This window comes from Penicillium canescens (genome assembly GCF_028828765.1).
Source record: "Penicillium canescens strain IBT 15451 chromosome Unknown utg000003l_segment0_segment0, whole genome shotgun sequence".
NCBI lineage: Eukaryota > Fungi > Ascomycota > Eurotiomycetes > Eurotiales > Aspergillaceae > Penicillium > Penicillium canescens.
The window spans coordinates 2,347,546-2,363,054 of NW_026703965.1; the positions used below are offsets into that span (position 1 = coordinate 2,347,546).

Consider the following 15,509-nt stretch of genomic DNA (forward strand, 5'->3'; position numbering starts at 1 on the left):
CAACGCGTAACATGACAAAGGAAGATATACCTACGATAGTAACTTCGCTAGTCTTGACATATCTTCTTACCGCCTGAATACATGACTCTTTATATATGCAAGGAAATTGCAATTACATACAGACAAATAAAAAGTGCTCACCAGAAGCAGAGGTACTGTATTCACTAGGAAACTCATTTTGACCTAGTCATCATTTTTAATCTAAACTATATTACGGATTCGCAAAGAGTCCACAGGGAACCCGTTCTGGTGGTAAGTCAACCGGTGAAATTGATCTCGAATCTCGCTGTAGCTGTGCTACGCCTCCTCTACAGACAGACCTGCATGACGGAAGTGTCCCTCTGCGCTTTTCTCTCTTGCACCGACGACGTCAACATACCATTCGAAGAAGGCATCAAATCCTTGGTTAGGATATTCTTCGTAGGACTGCCAATTTCGCCGAATGAAGGCTTTCAACTCAGCAAAGAACTCCTCAATAGGATTCAAGTCTAGAGAATATGGAGGCAAATACGCCAGCTTTACCCTGGCTTCTGAATATATCTGTTCTATTCTGTCGGAGTGATGAAAGGATGCATTATCTATAACTAACATAGACTTCGGTTCGAGCCATTTCCCACAATACTGTAGAAGCTGCTTAGTAAAATCTTTAAAGACGGATGCATCGGTTAAGCCTTGAAACACTCGAGACAGAACAATACCATCTTAGGAATAGGCTCGTAGTATCTAATATCGCCGATCACGATGGAATTAGACATTTAAACTAGCGCCATACCTAGTGGGGCCCAACCCGGTTTCCTGAAGCCTATCCTTTTATTATATCCGGACTTATCTATATAGACAAGGTAGTAGGACTAAAAGTCTGAGATATAGTGGAGGTATCCGTCACGAAGGTCTAAGTTGCGCTCTCGGGCCTTGACATAGGCAGTCTTTTTTAACCAGCCTTTAGACGTGAGGGCGCGGCTAATGCTTGATTTCGTTGCTTAAAGAGCGAATTCGTCCCACAGAAAAATCGCCATCTCGTCGAGGTATAAGGTCGGTTTTCCGAGTAGGTGATCGCACAAAGGATGCAAATCAGTCCTCTGCCTCATCTCCGGTTTCATTGCCTAAACTGGATTCGTGCTCGACTACTGCGTCTGACTCATCCTCGACTGCTGCGTCCGATTCATCCTCGACTACTCAGTCTGGTTCTTCTGTTAGCTCATGCTCCTAGTGATACGAATGAGACATAGCACGCGAACGTGATAGAATATCTCGGGTGATCTAAGTACTGTCATGGTTTCGAAGTTTGCATTTTACTATCGACTTTGTTGAGCTATTTTCAATGTGAGGGTTTGTTTTGGGTATTTAAGCCACGAAATTGGAATTCATGTAATGCGTGTCCACGAGATTTTAGATAAGCTCACAAGTAGATCGTCCTTTGATGAGAGGAGAAGCTCTAATGGTCGGCTTTATATAGTTACGCTGCATGAACGATGAAATATGTTTCACACTAAATTTGTACTGCGGGCTTTTATGGGTTTCATGGGTTTTGGCATACATGTAGAGCCAATACTCTCTCTCGCTTCGAGGACCAGCTCAAGTTCTGTACTGGAGCATGATCAGGCGTACGGACACGAGTTCTTGCTTCAACCGGATAGAAGCGCCTGCATAGCTATTACGATACTAGTTAGGCTCTAACAGATTAATAGAACTTTGATTGATTGATTGATTGAAGATTGATTGGGTGCGCTTCGAAAACTGGCCCTCGGTAGATCCGACAGTAAAACCAATAACACCTAGGAAAGGGGTGGTTGGGAGTCTACTGTAGCTGGTTATGAAAGTGTTTCACTTACCGCATGCCGGTCTACTGCATGCGTTTCCTGTCTTCTTAGATTCAAGGTCGGATCCCCGACCTAGTTCATCAGTGCCAGCATGGATGACCATCGTACGCTGCAGTATCGGATATAGTCAGCCAAAGTCCTAGTTATTTAATCATTAGGAACGTACTCCTACGACGCTTTCAGGTCCAATTAATTTCATCATCTTATCTTGCGTAATTCCCGTTGAATTTCCATCTGCATCAGTACGGAAGTTTCCGTGATCCCCGACGTGTCTCTCGTGGTCAGATGGCGCACCGTGTGTCCGTCCATAGGGATTGACTAGGCTTTATCGCTAGGACCGATAAAAAGGCTTCAAATTGACTGGTATGAAGCATACAGTGAGGACCAGCTGAGGTGCATCCGTCGGTGTTGTCGCCAAATTCATGGATGTGGAAACCTCGCTCTCTATTAGGATCATTTCCACGAATGTTCCAAGTGATTGTTGTCGGTGCTATCTCATCATATTGCTCGAAGGTAATAGTACCTGAAATAGCAGAATCGCTTCATACTGTTGCCTTTATTCTATAGGGTGAGCATAAGTCTTGTTCTTGGGTGAATTAGAACCAGGTTACCCACTTGCTTTGACCATGTTGAATTTGGATATCCTGCGCTTGACAATGTAGGGTGTTGGTATTTGGACTATATAAGCCTTTATATTTCATAATTACAAATGATAAATGCCTCCGTACGCCACTCGCGGAGTGTGCGGATGGTGCGGAAATCGTCTTCTCCGATTTCCCCAACCGGCGCACTGACCAGAGTTCACAAGGACGGTTTCTTTTCTCCATTTACCTGTTTTGCTTGTAAACACAGATGTTCCGAGGCCTTGCATGCGTCATGGGTTTTCGGTGGCCTATTCAACATGAGCACGGATCATATGTATTCCAAGGTTCCAAAGTAGTTCCCCAGGATCGATTCTGTTTTTCCTGCATATATTTGAGACGGCTTTTCCTGTCTTGGTCGGCTGCCACTTACCTTGATTGGCTTCTCTCCTTTCTAGAGCCCGATGACAGGTTGAATTCAAGCGACTATCGCATATCAACGGAACGCGGTTCAAAATGTTGGAGTACCACAGCTTCCACCATATCTATCCGTAGACAACGGCGCTATTGATAGTCTCAGCGCCTATGCGAGATGTCTCCTAACCAGCATTGGCCACCGTAGCATCAGCAGCAGGTGGTATAGGCTTCATTCCTGGCGGGGACAATGTGTCAGGATTGGAAAACAAGCTCAGTGAGGCCGCACGCCTTGCCACGGAGCACGAAGCTCGCCGGGGCTTTCCAGATGAAAACTCCTTACTATTTCATAACTCCTCATCACTTCCAGTTGGGATTGGGGTCATCAATTGGAGAGCAGATTTCAACGTCGCCCTTCCACTCATCGTCAAATACTGCCCCTGCACCGTATGGCTGTTTACACCTTCTGAAAGTGCTTCCGATCAGATCCCATGGGTGCAGCAAATCCGTGAGCAAACTGACAGTAATGTCACAATCTGGATTTAGGTTGGGAACATCGAAGATGCCTGTGCTGCTGTGGCCGAGCTGCAACCCGATATTCTTGTGCTGCAAGGTAGCGACGGAGGAGGCCATAGGCTTGCCCGATCTGCAAGTGTGCTTTCCCGCGTGCCGGAAATCATCGATAGAGTTCAGACCGATTTTTTCGACGGTTCATCGAACACTTTTATCCCGAAGATCGTTGCAGCTGGTGGTTTGGTGGATGATCGTGGAGCCGACGCTGTGTTCGTGGAGCCGCCGCAGTGTTCACCCTTGGGGCTGAAGCCATAGTTATGGGAACACGTTTTCTCGCCTCTCTCAAAGCAGATATCCCGAAGGAGTACCAACAGGCCATTATTGAGGCTAGAGATGGCGGGGCTAATACTGTTCGCTCGCATGTCTTCGACTCAGCACGCAGAGCCTCACAATGGCCGAGGCTTCGGGGAGTCATCAACCGAACTTACACAGAATTTATAGCCGGTAACACCACGGAGTTCGACAATTATCAACGATACAATGAGGCTTTGAGAAAGAGGGAGAAATACGGATCTAATGGTCGCATCGATACGTTTTGCGGAACCAGTGTGGGCCTCGTTGGTGAGGTACTGCGAGCTGGTGAAATTGTTCGAAAAATAGCAAGAGACACGGAAAGGATTTTGCGAGCAGATCGTTGGTCCAACTCTAAGTTGAACTTGGCTTGCTCATCTGCAGGTTTCAGAGAAAGATTGCTCCAAACCATTTCCTAAAGCATTATGGCCGATGTGGAGCTATTTCGAAAAATGTGCTGTACTTAATCATTGTACTAAATTAGTTCTATGTAAATTTGCGAAATCTGGTCATGTCAAATAATAGACTGATAAAATGGTCAGAAAAATTAGACTTGCTTCGGTCTTGACTTATGGCATAAGTCGCATATCAGAGATACAGTAGTTGGGCGGCGATCTCCAGCAAATCCTGGGTCTTGCATGCATCCAGGCGCGATCGGCTGCTGTTCCTTTATAATACCATAAATGAAGGTCTTCGGGTTTACATAAAGAAGAAATAGGCAGAACGGAGGATAGGTCTAAAGCGAAAATACAAATTTAGGGTTACGAAGGTCAAAATTGGTCCAACGAGCAAAATCGCGTGTGCACTCCGCCATGAGGCGGTTATCCCGGAAAAGATCTATTGTCATGACAAGGACACCACTGAGGTCATAGCCTGGAGAAAGCATAAGCTGATAGTCCGGTCCCGATTCGGCGGCTTGGCAGCCTGGCAAGGCCATCCCATAGCCTCGCAGATAACCTGGGAACCTGCCTATCCTTTCGTAGAATTGCAAGGTTCACTCAAAAATCTGAATGACTGCGTCAGCGGCAAAATACAATCCTCATGTGATGGCTGGGAGCAGACATAAATCAACTTACAATTTTCAGTGCTTCCTTTGCCCATACTCTGGTTACTGCTGCATCCAGGCTGCAATGCAGCCAGGATGCCATCAATGTACGATGCGCCACTCCATCTCTGGTGAACGAGCGTCTCCACATTTAGGTCCTTCTCACGGGACTGAATTAACTTCACGTAAGCCAGCATGCCGTCACGCTTGAAGGCACGGGAGAGCTCGGTTGTAATTAACGCATTAGAATGCACACCTGCTAGTGAGACAATCTGCAAGATAAATCTGGTTCGGTCAGTAGTGTTAAGGGGCACAAAATGGACAAAGATTCACATACCCATGTTTGGCCAATGCCCACACAAAGGACTTGAGACTCTCTTCGTCAAACCCTTCTCCGATCCAGTTAAATGACGGACTGAGATTGTAGACAAGCTTCTTGTCGGAATGAGTCCTTCTGATATCCCTGGCAAGCTGTGCTGCCTTCTCCAGATCTGGCGTGCTTGTCTCAATCCACAAGAGATCTGCATACGGAGCAAATACCTTTGCTCGCTTCGTCGCTGCAGGGAAACCGGCCCGATAGTGATAGTAGCCTTCGCGAGTGCGAGGGACCTCACAAGACCATATGACCGGTGACCTAGTGTACTTGGCGGAAATAACACGGCGCTGAGAAATAGAAAGATCCGGATTTGCCTTCACTTCGCTACAGTAGGTATCCCGTATAGATTGCGGCGTGTTTTCAACCAACATTTGTGCGTCGACGGCTAAGGACTATCAGTTAAAACCCCGGGTCGTAGAATGGCTTTCTTACCTTCATCAAAACTGACTAACGGATGGTCCTTAAGCCATTTGAGCTCAAAATCGTTAATTTCGTTCACTCCGGCTCCTCTGGCCTCCATCTCCATGAGTGATTCTGCAAGGGGTGTTGTCTCTTTGGTAACACCAAGGATAAACTCGTGGTCTCGCGTATCGATCGTGCTGCTGATAAGTCTTCCATTCTCAGAATCGGTTCGCGCACAGAGTAAATTCTCGGTACCCATCAAATCCCACTGGAAACGAGCAGCAACGAGTCGTTGAATGTGTTCACTCATAGGCACAATCACCTTCCCGGCCAAGTGACCACATCGCTTCCCACCGTGCAGTTGATCTTCGAAATGCACAGCTGCTGCACCACTCTCTGCGAACAATTTAGCCAATTTCATCACACTGGTAACGCCACCATGTCTATTGAAACAATTCAGCACTCCCATTTCACATAGAGGATTCCCAGCCCTTACCCGGTGTCGCCATCCGCAAAAATGGGCTGGAGAAAGTCAACGTAAGGTATCTCCTCACGCTGTTCCACAGTCAACTTTCTTCTCTCATCCCAATGTTTCCTATCATGCAGTTGTTGTGCTTTGAATATGCGTTGAACCTGATTCGGAACGGTATTGTAGGGGTAATCCCCAAAGTCCGGAGAAACTTCGTTCGAGGTTGTAAGCAGAGAGGAGCATGCCCAACCGGAAATATAGACAGCTTCTTGATTTGAAGCTTGTTGGGTCATCTGCACGGGGTCAACCACGCCCACTGGCAAAAGTTTATCCGTTAGCGATCTCTTTCAGTCCATAACCCCCCCCCCCAAACCATAAGACTTACTGGTGTGAACAGGGCAAGCCTCCTCTTGTCGCTTGTTGAGCAAATTAAACAGCTTTCGCGCCATGACGGAACTTGGGTACGACTGTCTCAATGAGCCTCGCTTGGTTACAACATCGGCAGCAGAATAAGGTCGCATAATCCCTTGAAAACGGGGACTCGCCCACCACCGCTCGACTTCGCTAATCTGCTCTTCATGGAACACATCCTCGGCTCGCCCCGCCTTACGGATAGTTGAAAGAAGCTGATAGTTATCACTGTATGTAGTTGTTGAATGGAAATGCTTAATGTATTTTGGTGGCCATGACATCGTGGGATTCTGTCGACGATGCCTGGAAACGCCGAGATATAGAACACTCCGAGTGACCGCAACCGGGGCTGTTCGCAGCATTGTTGAATATCTCGAACGAATTCCACGACTGGAGGGAACAATATCAGAGAAACGAAAAGGACATTAAATCTTTCGGTTTCATGAGTGCAAGAAATGAGGATGGCCCTTTACTCCGCAAGCTCCGCAACCTTCGTTTCTCCCCATCCGCAATTCCCGCTACCCGTGAACGCCTCGCCCCCCCACCCTTTACTCACAACATGTTTAAAAACAAGTTCTGCTTCCTGTTTATCTCCCTAGAACGATCTTTCCATTGTTGACTGACCGAGTGTATACTGCGATACGCACAAGGTTTGACCTTACCACTTCGGTGGACCTTGCTGCTAAGACCGCTGACGGTCATGATAGAAACATATCGCACTAGTGAGCTACGAGGGACAACCACGTGGTAGTATTGATGGTACGAGTATCTGGAATAATTTATTACAGGCAGCCTTACAAAATACTGTCTTTCGATATGATTTGATCTTGAAATTAGGCTAAGCCAGGTATAGGTGTGTATGTTTCATTATAAGGTCGGAGAAAGAATGTCTGTGGTGAAACTGATTTCGATTCATCCTGTAACCCGAAATTTCTTTGCATAACCTAACTGTCACTACCTAATCACTTTTCACTTTTCTCATAAAAGCGAGGACCAAAGTAATATCCATGGATCCTAAGGCGCATACTCCAACTCGGTGTAAATAATCCAGTTATACGCTTTGTCGGAGTAGTCATGGATACCAATATGGTCATCCCAGTCGTGGAAGTCCAACAACATAGCAATACCCTGGTACTCTTTGTCCTCGTTTGACAGACACAATTGAACTTTGTGATCGTTCTCGATCTTCCCTGTCAATTTGGGATGACCAGGTGTCTCAAGGTGAAAGAGACCCGCGTCCTCGATATTGCCGCCGTAGAGAAATCGTTGGGCTGTATGGGTTGGAGATCATCCGTGGCTGAAGGCCAGCATTTGAAGTAGGTGTTGTATAATCGATATAGCTTGTTATACTCGAGACGCGATCGGCATAGGAAACTGAACGAGTGGCTACGATAACCCAGATTGAAATGCTCGGGGTCCTTAACCGATAAACCAGCGCCGCGGTGGACAGAGTACTCTTCTCATTCTTAATACATATCACGGTATGGCGTCATTTTGCTGCCTTTCGCCTCGGATCTTGCCCTTGGCAAGCTCTGCTTCGCCGTCTACCTCACCCGGGGCTTCATTCTCGCTTTCGAAGATCTGACCTCCACAGGCTTCCCTCAACTCACGATCCAGGGCTTTTGTCAATGCCTCTAGTAACCACTCAACCTCACTCTTATGCCCCAACAATGGACACTCCTTGTCGATCCAACTCCAGTCATTAACCGCCTGTGCCTGTTTCTTGTTGATTTCATCGCCAGAGATATCAGGACGATTATTGCCGGCGATTAGTCCGAGATAATACTCCCATTCTAGGTAGTCGAACTGCCGAGATGGAGAATTGGAAGCATATTCGATCATCTTGCGTACTTCCCGGAAAAGGTGGTAGTGATAATGGTAGATATTCTCAGCAACTATGTCGCCCCGCTGATGAGCGTGTTTTTCTTTCTCTTGCTCTTCTGCTTCGAGGTGGCTGCTGACATGGTTGGGCGCAGCTGAGTTATTGGGGTTTCCAGTAGCTGTACTGGTCTGCTCTTTGGACGATCCTGTCTTTTCGCCTGTCGTCTCTTCAAGCCACCATCCGAACAAAGAGGTATTAAACAGTTCTTTGATCTTATCGACGAAAGAATGATCACCAGGCAAAATAGTAATCTCGCCAATGAACAGCGTCATATCACGAATAAACCGAATAAGAGTATCTCCAATATTCGAAATAAGAATGGTAATAGTCGGAACAGCAAGCAAAGACCAGAAAACGAAGAAAGACATCCCCAAACTGCTTATCGGATAGATATCACCATACCCAATAGTAAGAAGAGTCGTGTACGCAAAGTACAACGCCTCGAAATATGTCCACTGCCGCGCCGACTCAGAGCGCCAGAAGACCACGGCACCAATAAGCCACATAGCCATCCAAAGCGTAAGAGAAATCAAAAGCGATAGCCACTTATGCTGAGCAGTTGCCAATTCTCGCACTTGATTCATAGCAATGAACTCCCTCTTCCGCTGTTCGCGCTCACTCCGGCCCTCCGCCTCGGCACTCTCCTTCCCCAGCGCAGGTACAACCCTATGCAAACGAGACCGCTCCGAAAAGGCCTTCTTGATGAGGAATTTGTGCGTGCGGGCCGTGAGCATATCACCAAACTTCTGTCTCCCCGTTTCCAACATAAGAGTCCGAATCGAAGAAATGATCAATCCCAAAATGATAATACCCCCAACAGCATAGGGAAACAATAGTCCACGACCAAGGTGGGTAGCCGGCGCGAAATTGCCAACACCAATAGTAAGCAAAGTATAATCCGCGAAATAAACCGCATCTAGAAACCGCCATCCCTCAACATGGGCATAGACAGCTGAACCGCCGAGCAGGTAGATGCAAAAGATGATCGTCTGCAGCATGAGCGTCCGCTGGCTAGTCGTTAACTTGAATTCACGACTATAGTGGCCCTTCCAGGCACCGTACCCGGTGACCAGCATCAACGACGAGATAATGAAGTATATCGCCGCCGCAAAAGTACCGTAGAAATAGGCCTGTGAGTAGATACGGCCGTCGTTCTCTGGTTTGTACATGAGTACGCCGAAGGGGATGAGGATTGCTATCAATAATGCTGATGAGATGTACCAGCCGATTATAATTATTGGTTGCGCGATCTCGAAGCGGATGCGTCGGGCCATGTTTAGGGATAGAGCGAGGTTTGCTGCTAGGGCGAAGACTAGGGATACTGCGTTGACGGCGATGACCCTATTTGTGTTCGAGGTTAATATGGGGCATCTGTAGTAAATGGGAATCGTTTGGTCTTCGTACCATTTTGGATCTGGGACGTTTAGTCCGCCGGTGCTTGTGAGGTCCATTCGCCATGGTTGGGACAGGGAGCATACGTTGAACGCGCTGGCCATTGGGCCGAATGTGCCCTGTTGAAGTTGTTAACATTCTGATTATTGCAAGCGATAGTGTGGAAGAAACACATGGCAGGAGTTGACATACAGCTGTGAGAGGATATGTTGTACTTGCAAACCACCACCGAGCAGTTTGAGGGTACTTCGCATCTCGAGTTGTTGCATCTTGATCCGTTTGGTCCTTTTGACTGCTGGAGGTGTGATCAAGAGCCACTGCCTCATCGGCAATAGCGTCGTCAAAGCCAGGGTCATTCATCGTAGCTTCCGTCGATCCGAGTAAGTCTCATCCAAGCCCTGGCTAATCTATCACGATCATGCAGGGAGTATGGAGCAAGGATCAAAAGCCCCGAGTGAAGAGAGGTGACGAAACATTGTCCACTGGAAGAAGGCCAGGGACAGGGGTCCATATAATCAACCGATGTCAGTGGCACAATATTCAACCAAGCTTTTAAAGACCAAGTGACAGCGTCGTCATGATCTGCAGTGCTTGGTCCTCGGTATATCTACGTCATGTCACGTGTACAGACTTTTAACTGTCGCCGATGGAATACGAGAACGAGATAAGTATGTGGATTTGCGTTGTGTACAATTCAAAACATCCAGTGGAAGAGAAAATAAGGTAGAAGGGAAGCTCAAACCAAAAGCAGCATCAAGTACTTTGGGCCTGGGAAAAGGTCCAGAATCCTCAATATCGTTTCTGTACATCGCACCCACCTACTGCTATACATTGAACAGGCAGAGCACGGCTCAGCATTCAAAGGTTGTCCGTACCATGTATCTGACTTTGCAGATGGGACAAGATGAAACGCCGAAAAGTATGCCCAGAGAGATCGTTTATCAGGGAAGAGAAAAGAAAGAGCAGAGTCCGGAACTCCATCCCCAGCCAAGACCACATCGCCGTGGTATGGATGTGTATTGGGGAGATAAATCGTGATCAAATTTAGCCAAAGAAGTGAAAAGGGTATCGCAGAGCGTCGAATGAGCCGGTCAATCGTTTCAAGTGTGATATGATACCACAGAACCAAGAGAGTCGTTAAACTGGAGAATGGTCAGCTTAATCCCAAAGACAATCAGTCTATAGAGTACTTACTGTGAGGAGCCCCAGGCATCAAAGATGAGGGAACCGGGGCATCGTTTTGAGGCGATGGTCGACGAGCGAAACGCGGATCCACGTCTTCGTAGTAATTTGTACCAGTGTAACTACCTGGCTGAGGCGATCCGTTTGGCCGCGGTGACAGTGTCTGACGGTCATTGGAATTCCAGCCCGAACGAGGAGGGACGTAGGACTCAGGTCGGCTGTACATGCTCGTCGGACTTTCAAGAGGAGCATGCCGGCCGTCAACCGAAAGTGCATGAGGACCGCCGCTGATCAATTGGCTGGGCTCAGGCGCATCGTAGCGTCGGGATTGAGGCTGCATTTCAATGGCTTGACCCACCGTCTCTGGTGACACGGCCATACCAATTGGACCGGGAGAGGGCTGGCGCATCGGACCCGGTGATGATTCATAGACGTACGGATCATTCTGGGGAGGCGATACAGGCCGGCCATATGCATCGAAGTTAGTAGGGGCGGCGGCATAGCCAGCGGGTGGACCCCGGGGTGGCATCATGCCTCCGCGACCTCCGCGGGGAGGCGAAGGTCCCATGTAACCACCTCGTTGGCCAGGAGAAGGTCCGCGAGGTCCCATATAGGGTCCCCCGCGTCCATAGCCGCCCCTGGGAGGATATCCACCGCGTCCGCGTCCATTGAAGCCAGGCGGCGCACCTCCCCGTTGAGAGCCCATGCTGCTATTCGAATACTGAGGACGGATTCGGGGGTCGGAGGGATTTCGTGTCATCGGACCGCCACCATAAGGACCTTGGGGTGGCATGTTGCCTAGTTCATCTTGCGCGCCGTAGGGGGTTCCGCGACGGTCTGGAGGTGGCGGCACGTCGTTCATAGGGGTCTGCGAATTGAGAGGGGTCCGGTCATCGTCGCTGTCACGGCGCTCAGTGTTGAAGGTCGCGAAGGTCGGACCTGCCTCGAAGGAAGGGGACCCAGTTACAAAGGCTTCCTTGGTTTCGGAAGCGGCGGGAGCAGGCACCGGAGGTGCAGTAGCATTCTGTCGATTGTAATAGTTCTCTCCGCTCATTTCAGCATTCTCTGCGATCCGGCGCTTCCTTGCTTTGCGGCTCACAAGGGTCCGGCGCATGGCACAGGTGACCACCCCACAAGAGACCAGGATGATAGTCGCCGCCAGGACGATCCAACCACCCCATCCTAGATGCGGTACGAAGAGCAAGATATCCACCAGGAATGCCAGCAGAGTTACGAGCAGTGTTGGTAAAAGCAGAATAAGGAGCGCCAACAGGAAGCGCGGCGAGTGGGAGGGCCCATGAAAGTGGGCCGCGGCCGCCAGGCAGAGACAAACGAGGGTCAGGAATGCGGCGACTGGGTGAATGATGAGGATCGAGGAGAGGGATTTGCGGGTACTGGACGGGAGATTGAAATCATCGCCGGTGCTATTAATATCATCTGCGCGAAACTTAGCCACAGCCAACAGGCAGAAACGAAAGGGAGCGACGAACTGCTGGTGTATCCGACATGAATATTGGTGCAGGCATTGCCTTTACAATATCCAAAGACACCGTAATCGACGTCCTTGAAGGTCGCCAAGGGAATTCCCTTGATAATGGGGGTTGACAGGCATGAGAGCAGTAGCAGCGCAAATGCGATCAGCAATAGGATGGTGAGGGGTGTCGCGGGCTTGAGCAACATGGCGAGGGGAGGCGACAACGCGCGCCCTTAGAGTACGCCCTTAAGAGAACCTTGATCTTCCTCAGGCCAAAGGGAAGGATAATGAAACGAGTGGTAATTTCCAGAATAGCCAACGCGGGGACTCGAACTGGACTCTAACCGCATTGGCGCAGCAGCCGAGAGCAGAGGGAGAAGCTTTTCGCAGCAAAAGAAGTGAAAGTAGCGAATGAGGGGAAAAGCCAAGGAATATAGGGAATATAGGGAATAAAGAAAAGGAATGACAAGAATGACAAGGGTTGATAAATGAAGGCGAAGCCGTGGATGAGGACGGGCGCCTCAGGCCGTGGTCAGATGATCCCCTCTTTCTCTCTAACTTATCTACACTACTCCTGTTCAACCTGTTCAACCTCTCTTTGATATCCTTATCCACGACTTCCATGGCTTTGGAGTTAACTGTGGCTGAGGCTAAACGCAGCACAGATCCCGTCTCCAAAAACTGGGGTGTTCTCTCCCAGCCGATGCGGGCTCTCATTCGCTCTATGCGGCTGAGGCGTCGCTTCGGGGCAGGACTGCCCGTGTCGCCAAGTCCGGGCGCGCGGCGGAGTATTCCCCAAGCTTCTTTGAGCCTTGAGAACCTTGCCATTGGCTCTAACCAAGATAATCCGGCAAGTCTAATTGCAAGCGAAGACTTTTCGTGTCGGTTCCGTCCACCGTTGTTCCGTGGGACACATCGCCACCAGCGAGCGAACTTTTGAAGCTTATTCCGTCAAAGATGGCGAAACTTGCGAAATAGAGGCAGTTGGTTTCAGGTACCCCAAGTCTTGCTGGTGAAACAAGATCCGCATCTCTGAGGTTTGCGTGTACCAGAAATTATCTAGATCCATCGCAATCCTTGCAACTTCGCAATTTGCCATCTCGATATGTCCACACGGCACAGCAATCTAAGTAGCTCGCATATCTGGCCCCAAACGCTTGGACCCGCAGTCTGGACTTGAGAGCCGTTAAGGTCCACTTGATCAAGGTGAAACAGATCCACCTTGAGATCGGACTTGATAACTATCAGCCGAGATAAAGATCGTCTTGTGCGCTTCAGGGTTCTTGTCACTTGGACAGACAGCAGTATCTGGAATATGAATTTATTCGGTCAAGGCAAATTAAGCTTATTTCGTGACATGGACCACGTCACTCCCCCATCCGGGGAGTGCTCAGGTGGCATTGACCACTTATACCCCGGTCACACCACTACAACAGACTGAGTATAGCTCCGAATAGGGAGACACAAGCCACCAGCAGCGATAGTTACATGCTACGAGGTTGTGATCATTTCTTGAACCAATTTTTTTTTTTTTTTTTTTTTTTTTTTTGGACCTGACTAGGCGAGTTAACAAGTTAGAAAGTATCTGCATTCCAAATCTCAAACGTTTTCCTATCTAAGAGGCAACCGACCCCAAAAATGTGCTTCAGCAATAATTTCTGGGTAGTTTTCCTGCTGCAGTTGGTTAGCAATAACTTTTCGGGATACAAATAGACTCTTTAGAAGGTCATACAGTGTCTGCGTAACCCACTTGATCACGTCACGTCTAATGACCATTCATTTATATCTAAAGACAGCTAGCATCCGAAAGGCCATAATGTTTTGCACTTTTAGCCAGTCTCATAATCCTAATCCCGATCACAGTTTACCAAGCCATGTGAGTCCAGTACGTCAATATCAAGGCCCACGGAAGCAGACTGATCCAAAAGGACAAGTTAGACTAGTCGTACCACCAGCCTCCCTGTTACTGTTAAATATCACCTATCAAAAGATGCGCTGCCTGTGGAGGTTCTTCAGATGGTCCAAGCGGCAGAAACCCGAGGACGAAGAAGGTCAACTGCCACTACAGATCCGAGACAGAATGATACGGCTTCAGGTAAATCTTATAGAGAGGAACTTGAGGGAGGAATTTTGAACAATAGGCCACAGGGCGATGAGAGTGAACCACTTGTTCAGGAGTGCTGTGTTAGAACCGGGATTGGGGGTGCTGGAAATATTCGCAAGTCCTGCTTCCTTTTCCTATTGATAGGTTAGATGTACTTCACTGTCCGTCACTGACTTCGACTTGTGCGGGCAGGGTCATTATGCGGAATGGGCGAGCAATACATACTGATGTATGCTGAGCGTTGTTGCGAACCGGTTTAAAGTTGGATTGAAACAAATGGTCTGAAGAATAAAATGACGAATAGACATATGAATCTACCGGAGGGTTGGAGAGTACCTTGCAATAATTGATGAAGTTGGCATACGACTACGTATTGACCTGCACGAATTTCTTCGTGGCAATGGTGGTGTGATAGATTGGCTGAGTGGCAGCAGTTCCAGATGGTATGAGGTGTTACAGCTCAAACAATAGCCACCCTAGGGAGATTCCAGGACGTGTAGATATATATGCCCTGTCTAGTTGACATTCAAATTCGACAGCGATCGCAATAATTTACTTATCTTAATATGTTCCACGTCAACTCGTACCTTGAGATAGCAATTCGTAGCAGACGAGCCGTTTGGCCGACATAGAAATGAAACATGAGGCCCCATCCGAGAGCGACTAACACGAACGATTAAAACAAAGTCTAAGAAATATTGATCAGCAGCCTGGTGTTTCATATGCTGCCCTGGATACAGTCTTATGTTTTGGGGTTGTGCCCGAAGCCTTAGGGCCCAGCCACCTACGCCAGCAAGGGAGAGAAACCAATTGTATCACGCTGCATCATCATGCTGGGAGCTTGAGTAATTGTGCGAAACTGCCCTGCTTAGTTATTGCTAATAGCAACAAACTAGTCTAGTAATTGTTGGCAATTATCGATTTGAGGTTCCAGAGTGGAACCTGATTTTCACTCGGTCTAGATGTTACATGGCAACTGGGAAGAGCGACAGGAAGCAGCAACACGATAACTAAGCTCCAGAATTATCATGCGATCAAAAAATACTCAATTAGAAAAGTGATCGAGATGTCGGGTAGATCACAATGTACTTAG

At 48.3% G+C, this 15,509-nt stretch overlaps 6 protein-coding genes across 6 annotated transcripts; 2 read left to right on the forward strand and 4 right to left on the reverse strand.

Annotated features, from left to right (window-relative positions):
• Positions 1-1,775: 1,775 nt before the first annotated feature.
• On the reverse strand, positions 1,776-2,448 carry N7446_004334 (uncharacterized protein; the record flags this gene model as incomplete). The annotated part of the gene is made up of 5 exons (XM_058513083.1): positions 1,776-1,801; positions 1,833-1,929; positions 1,987-2,138; positions 2,197-2,343; positions 2,436-2,448. The coding sequence occupies 5 exons, from the start codon at positions 2,446-2,448 to the stop codon at positions 1,776-1,778; spliced, it is 435 nt and encodes a 144-aa protein (XP_058374412.1).
• Positions 2,449-2,886: 438 nt separating this feature from the next.
• On the forward strand, positions 2,887-3,643 carry N7446_004335 (uncharacterized protein; the record flags this gene model as incomplete). Its single annotated transcript, XM_058513084.1, is given in 3 exon segments — positions 2,887-2,995; positions 3,009-3,343; positions 3,362-3,643. Coding segments are annotated over 3 exon segments (726 nt in total), but the record flags the coding sequence as incomplete, so codon positions are not given.
• Positions 3,644-4,677: 1,034 nt separating this feature from the next.
• Positions 4,678-6,744, reverse strand: N7446_004336 (uncharacterized protein; the record flags this gene model as incomplete). The annotated part of the gene is made up of 6 exons (XM_058513085.1): positions 4,678-4,685; positions 4,756-5,009; positions 5,062-5,485; positions 5,533-5,945; positions 5,999-6,287; positions 6,357-6,744. 6 exons carry the CDS (start codon positions 6,742-6,744, stop codon positions 4,678-4,680), a joined length of 1,776 nt encoding a protein of 591 aa, XP_058374414.1.
• A 1,114-nt stretch (positions 6,745-7,858) lies between these two features.
• N7446_004337 (potassium channel family protein) lies at positions 7,859-10,016 on the reverse strand (the record flags this gene model as incomplete). The annotated part of the gene is made up of 3 exons (XM_058513086.1): positions 7,859-9,605; positions 9,669-9,775; positions 9,849-10,016. The coding sequence occupies 3 exons, from the start codon at positions 10,014-10,016 to the stop codon at positions 7,859-7,861; spliced, it is 2,022 nt and encodes a 673-aa protein (XP_058374415.1).
• Positions 10,017-10,316: 300 nt separating this feature from the next.
• On the reverse strand, positions 10,317-12,859 carry N7446_004338 (putative pH signal transduction protein PalI). The gene is made up of 3 exons (XM_058513087.1): positions 12,329-12,859; positions 10,851-12,275; positions 10,317-10,798 (listed from the first exon to the last, which is right to left on the reverse strand). The coding sequence occupies exons 1-3, from the start codon at positions 12,516-12,518 to the stop codon at positions 10,794-10,796; spliced, it is 1,620 nt and encodes a 539-aa protein (XP_058374416.1). The 5' UTR covers positions 12,519-12,859; the 3' UTR covers positions 10,317-10,793.
• Positions 12,860-12,934: 75 nt separating this feature from the next.
• On the forward strand, positions 12,935-13,252 carry N7446_004339 (uncharacterized protein; the record flags this gene model as incomplete). Its single annotated transcript, XM_058513088.1, has 1 exon — positions 12,935-13,252. One exon carries the CDS (start codon positions 12,935-12,937, stop codon positions 13,250-13,252), a length of 318 nt encoding a protein of 105 aa, XP_058374417.1.
• Positions 13,253-15,509: the final 2,257 nt, after the last annotated feature.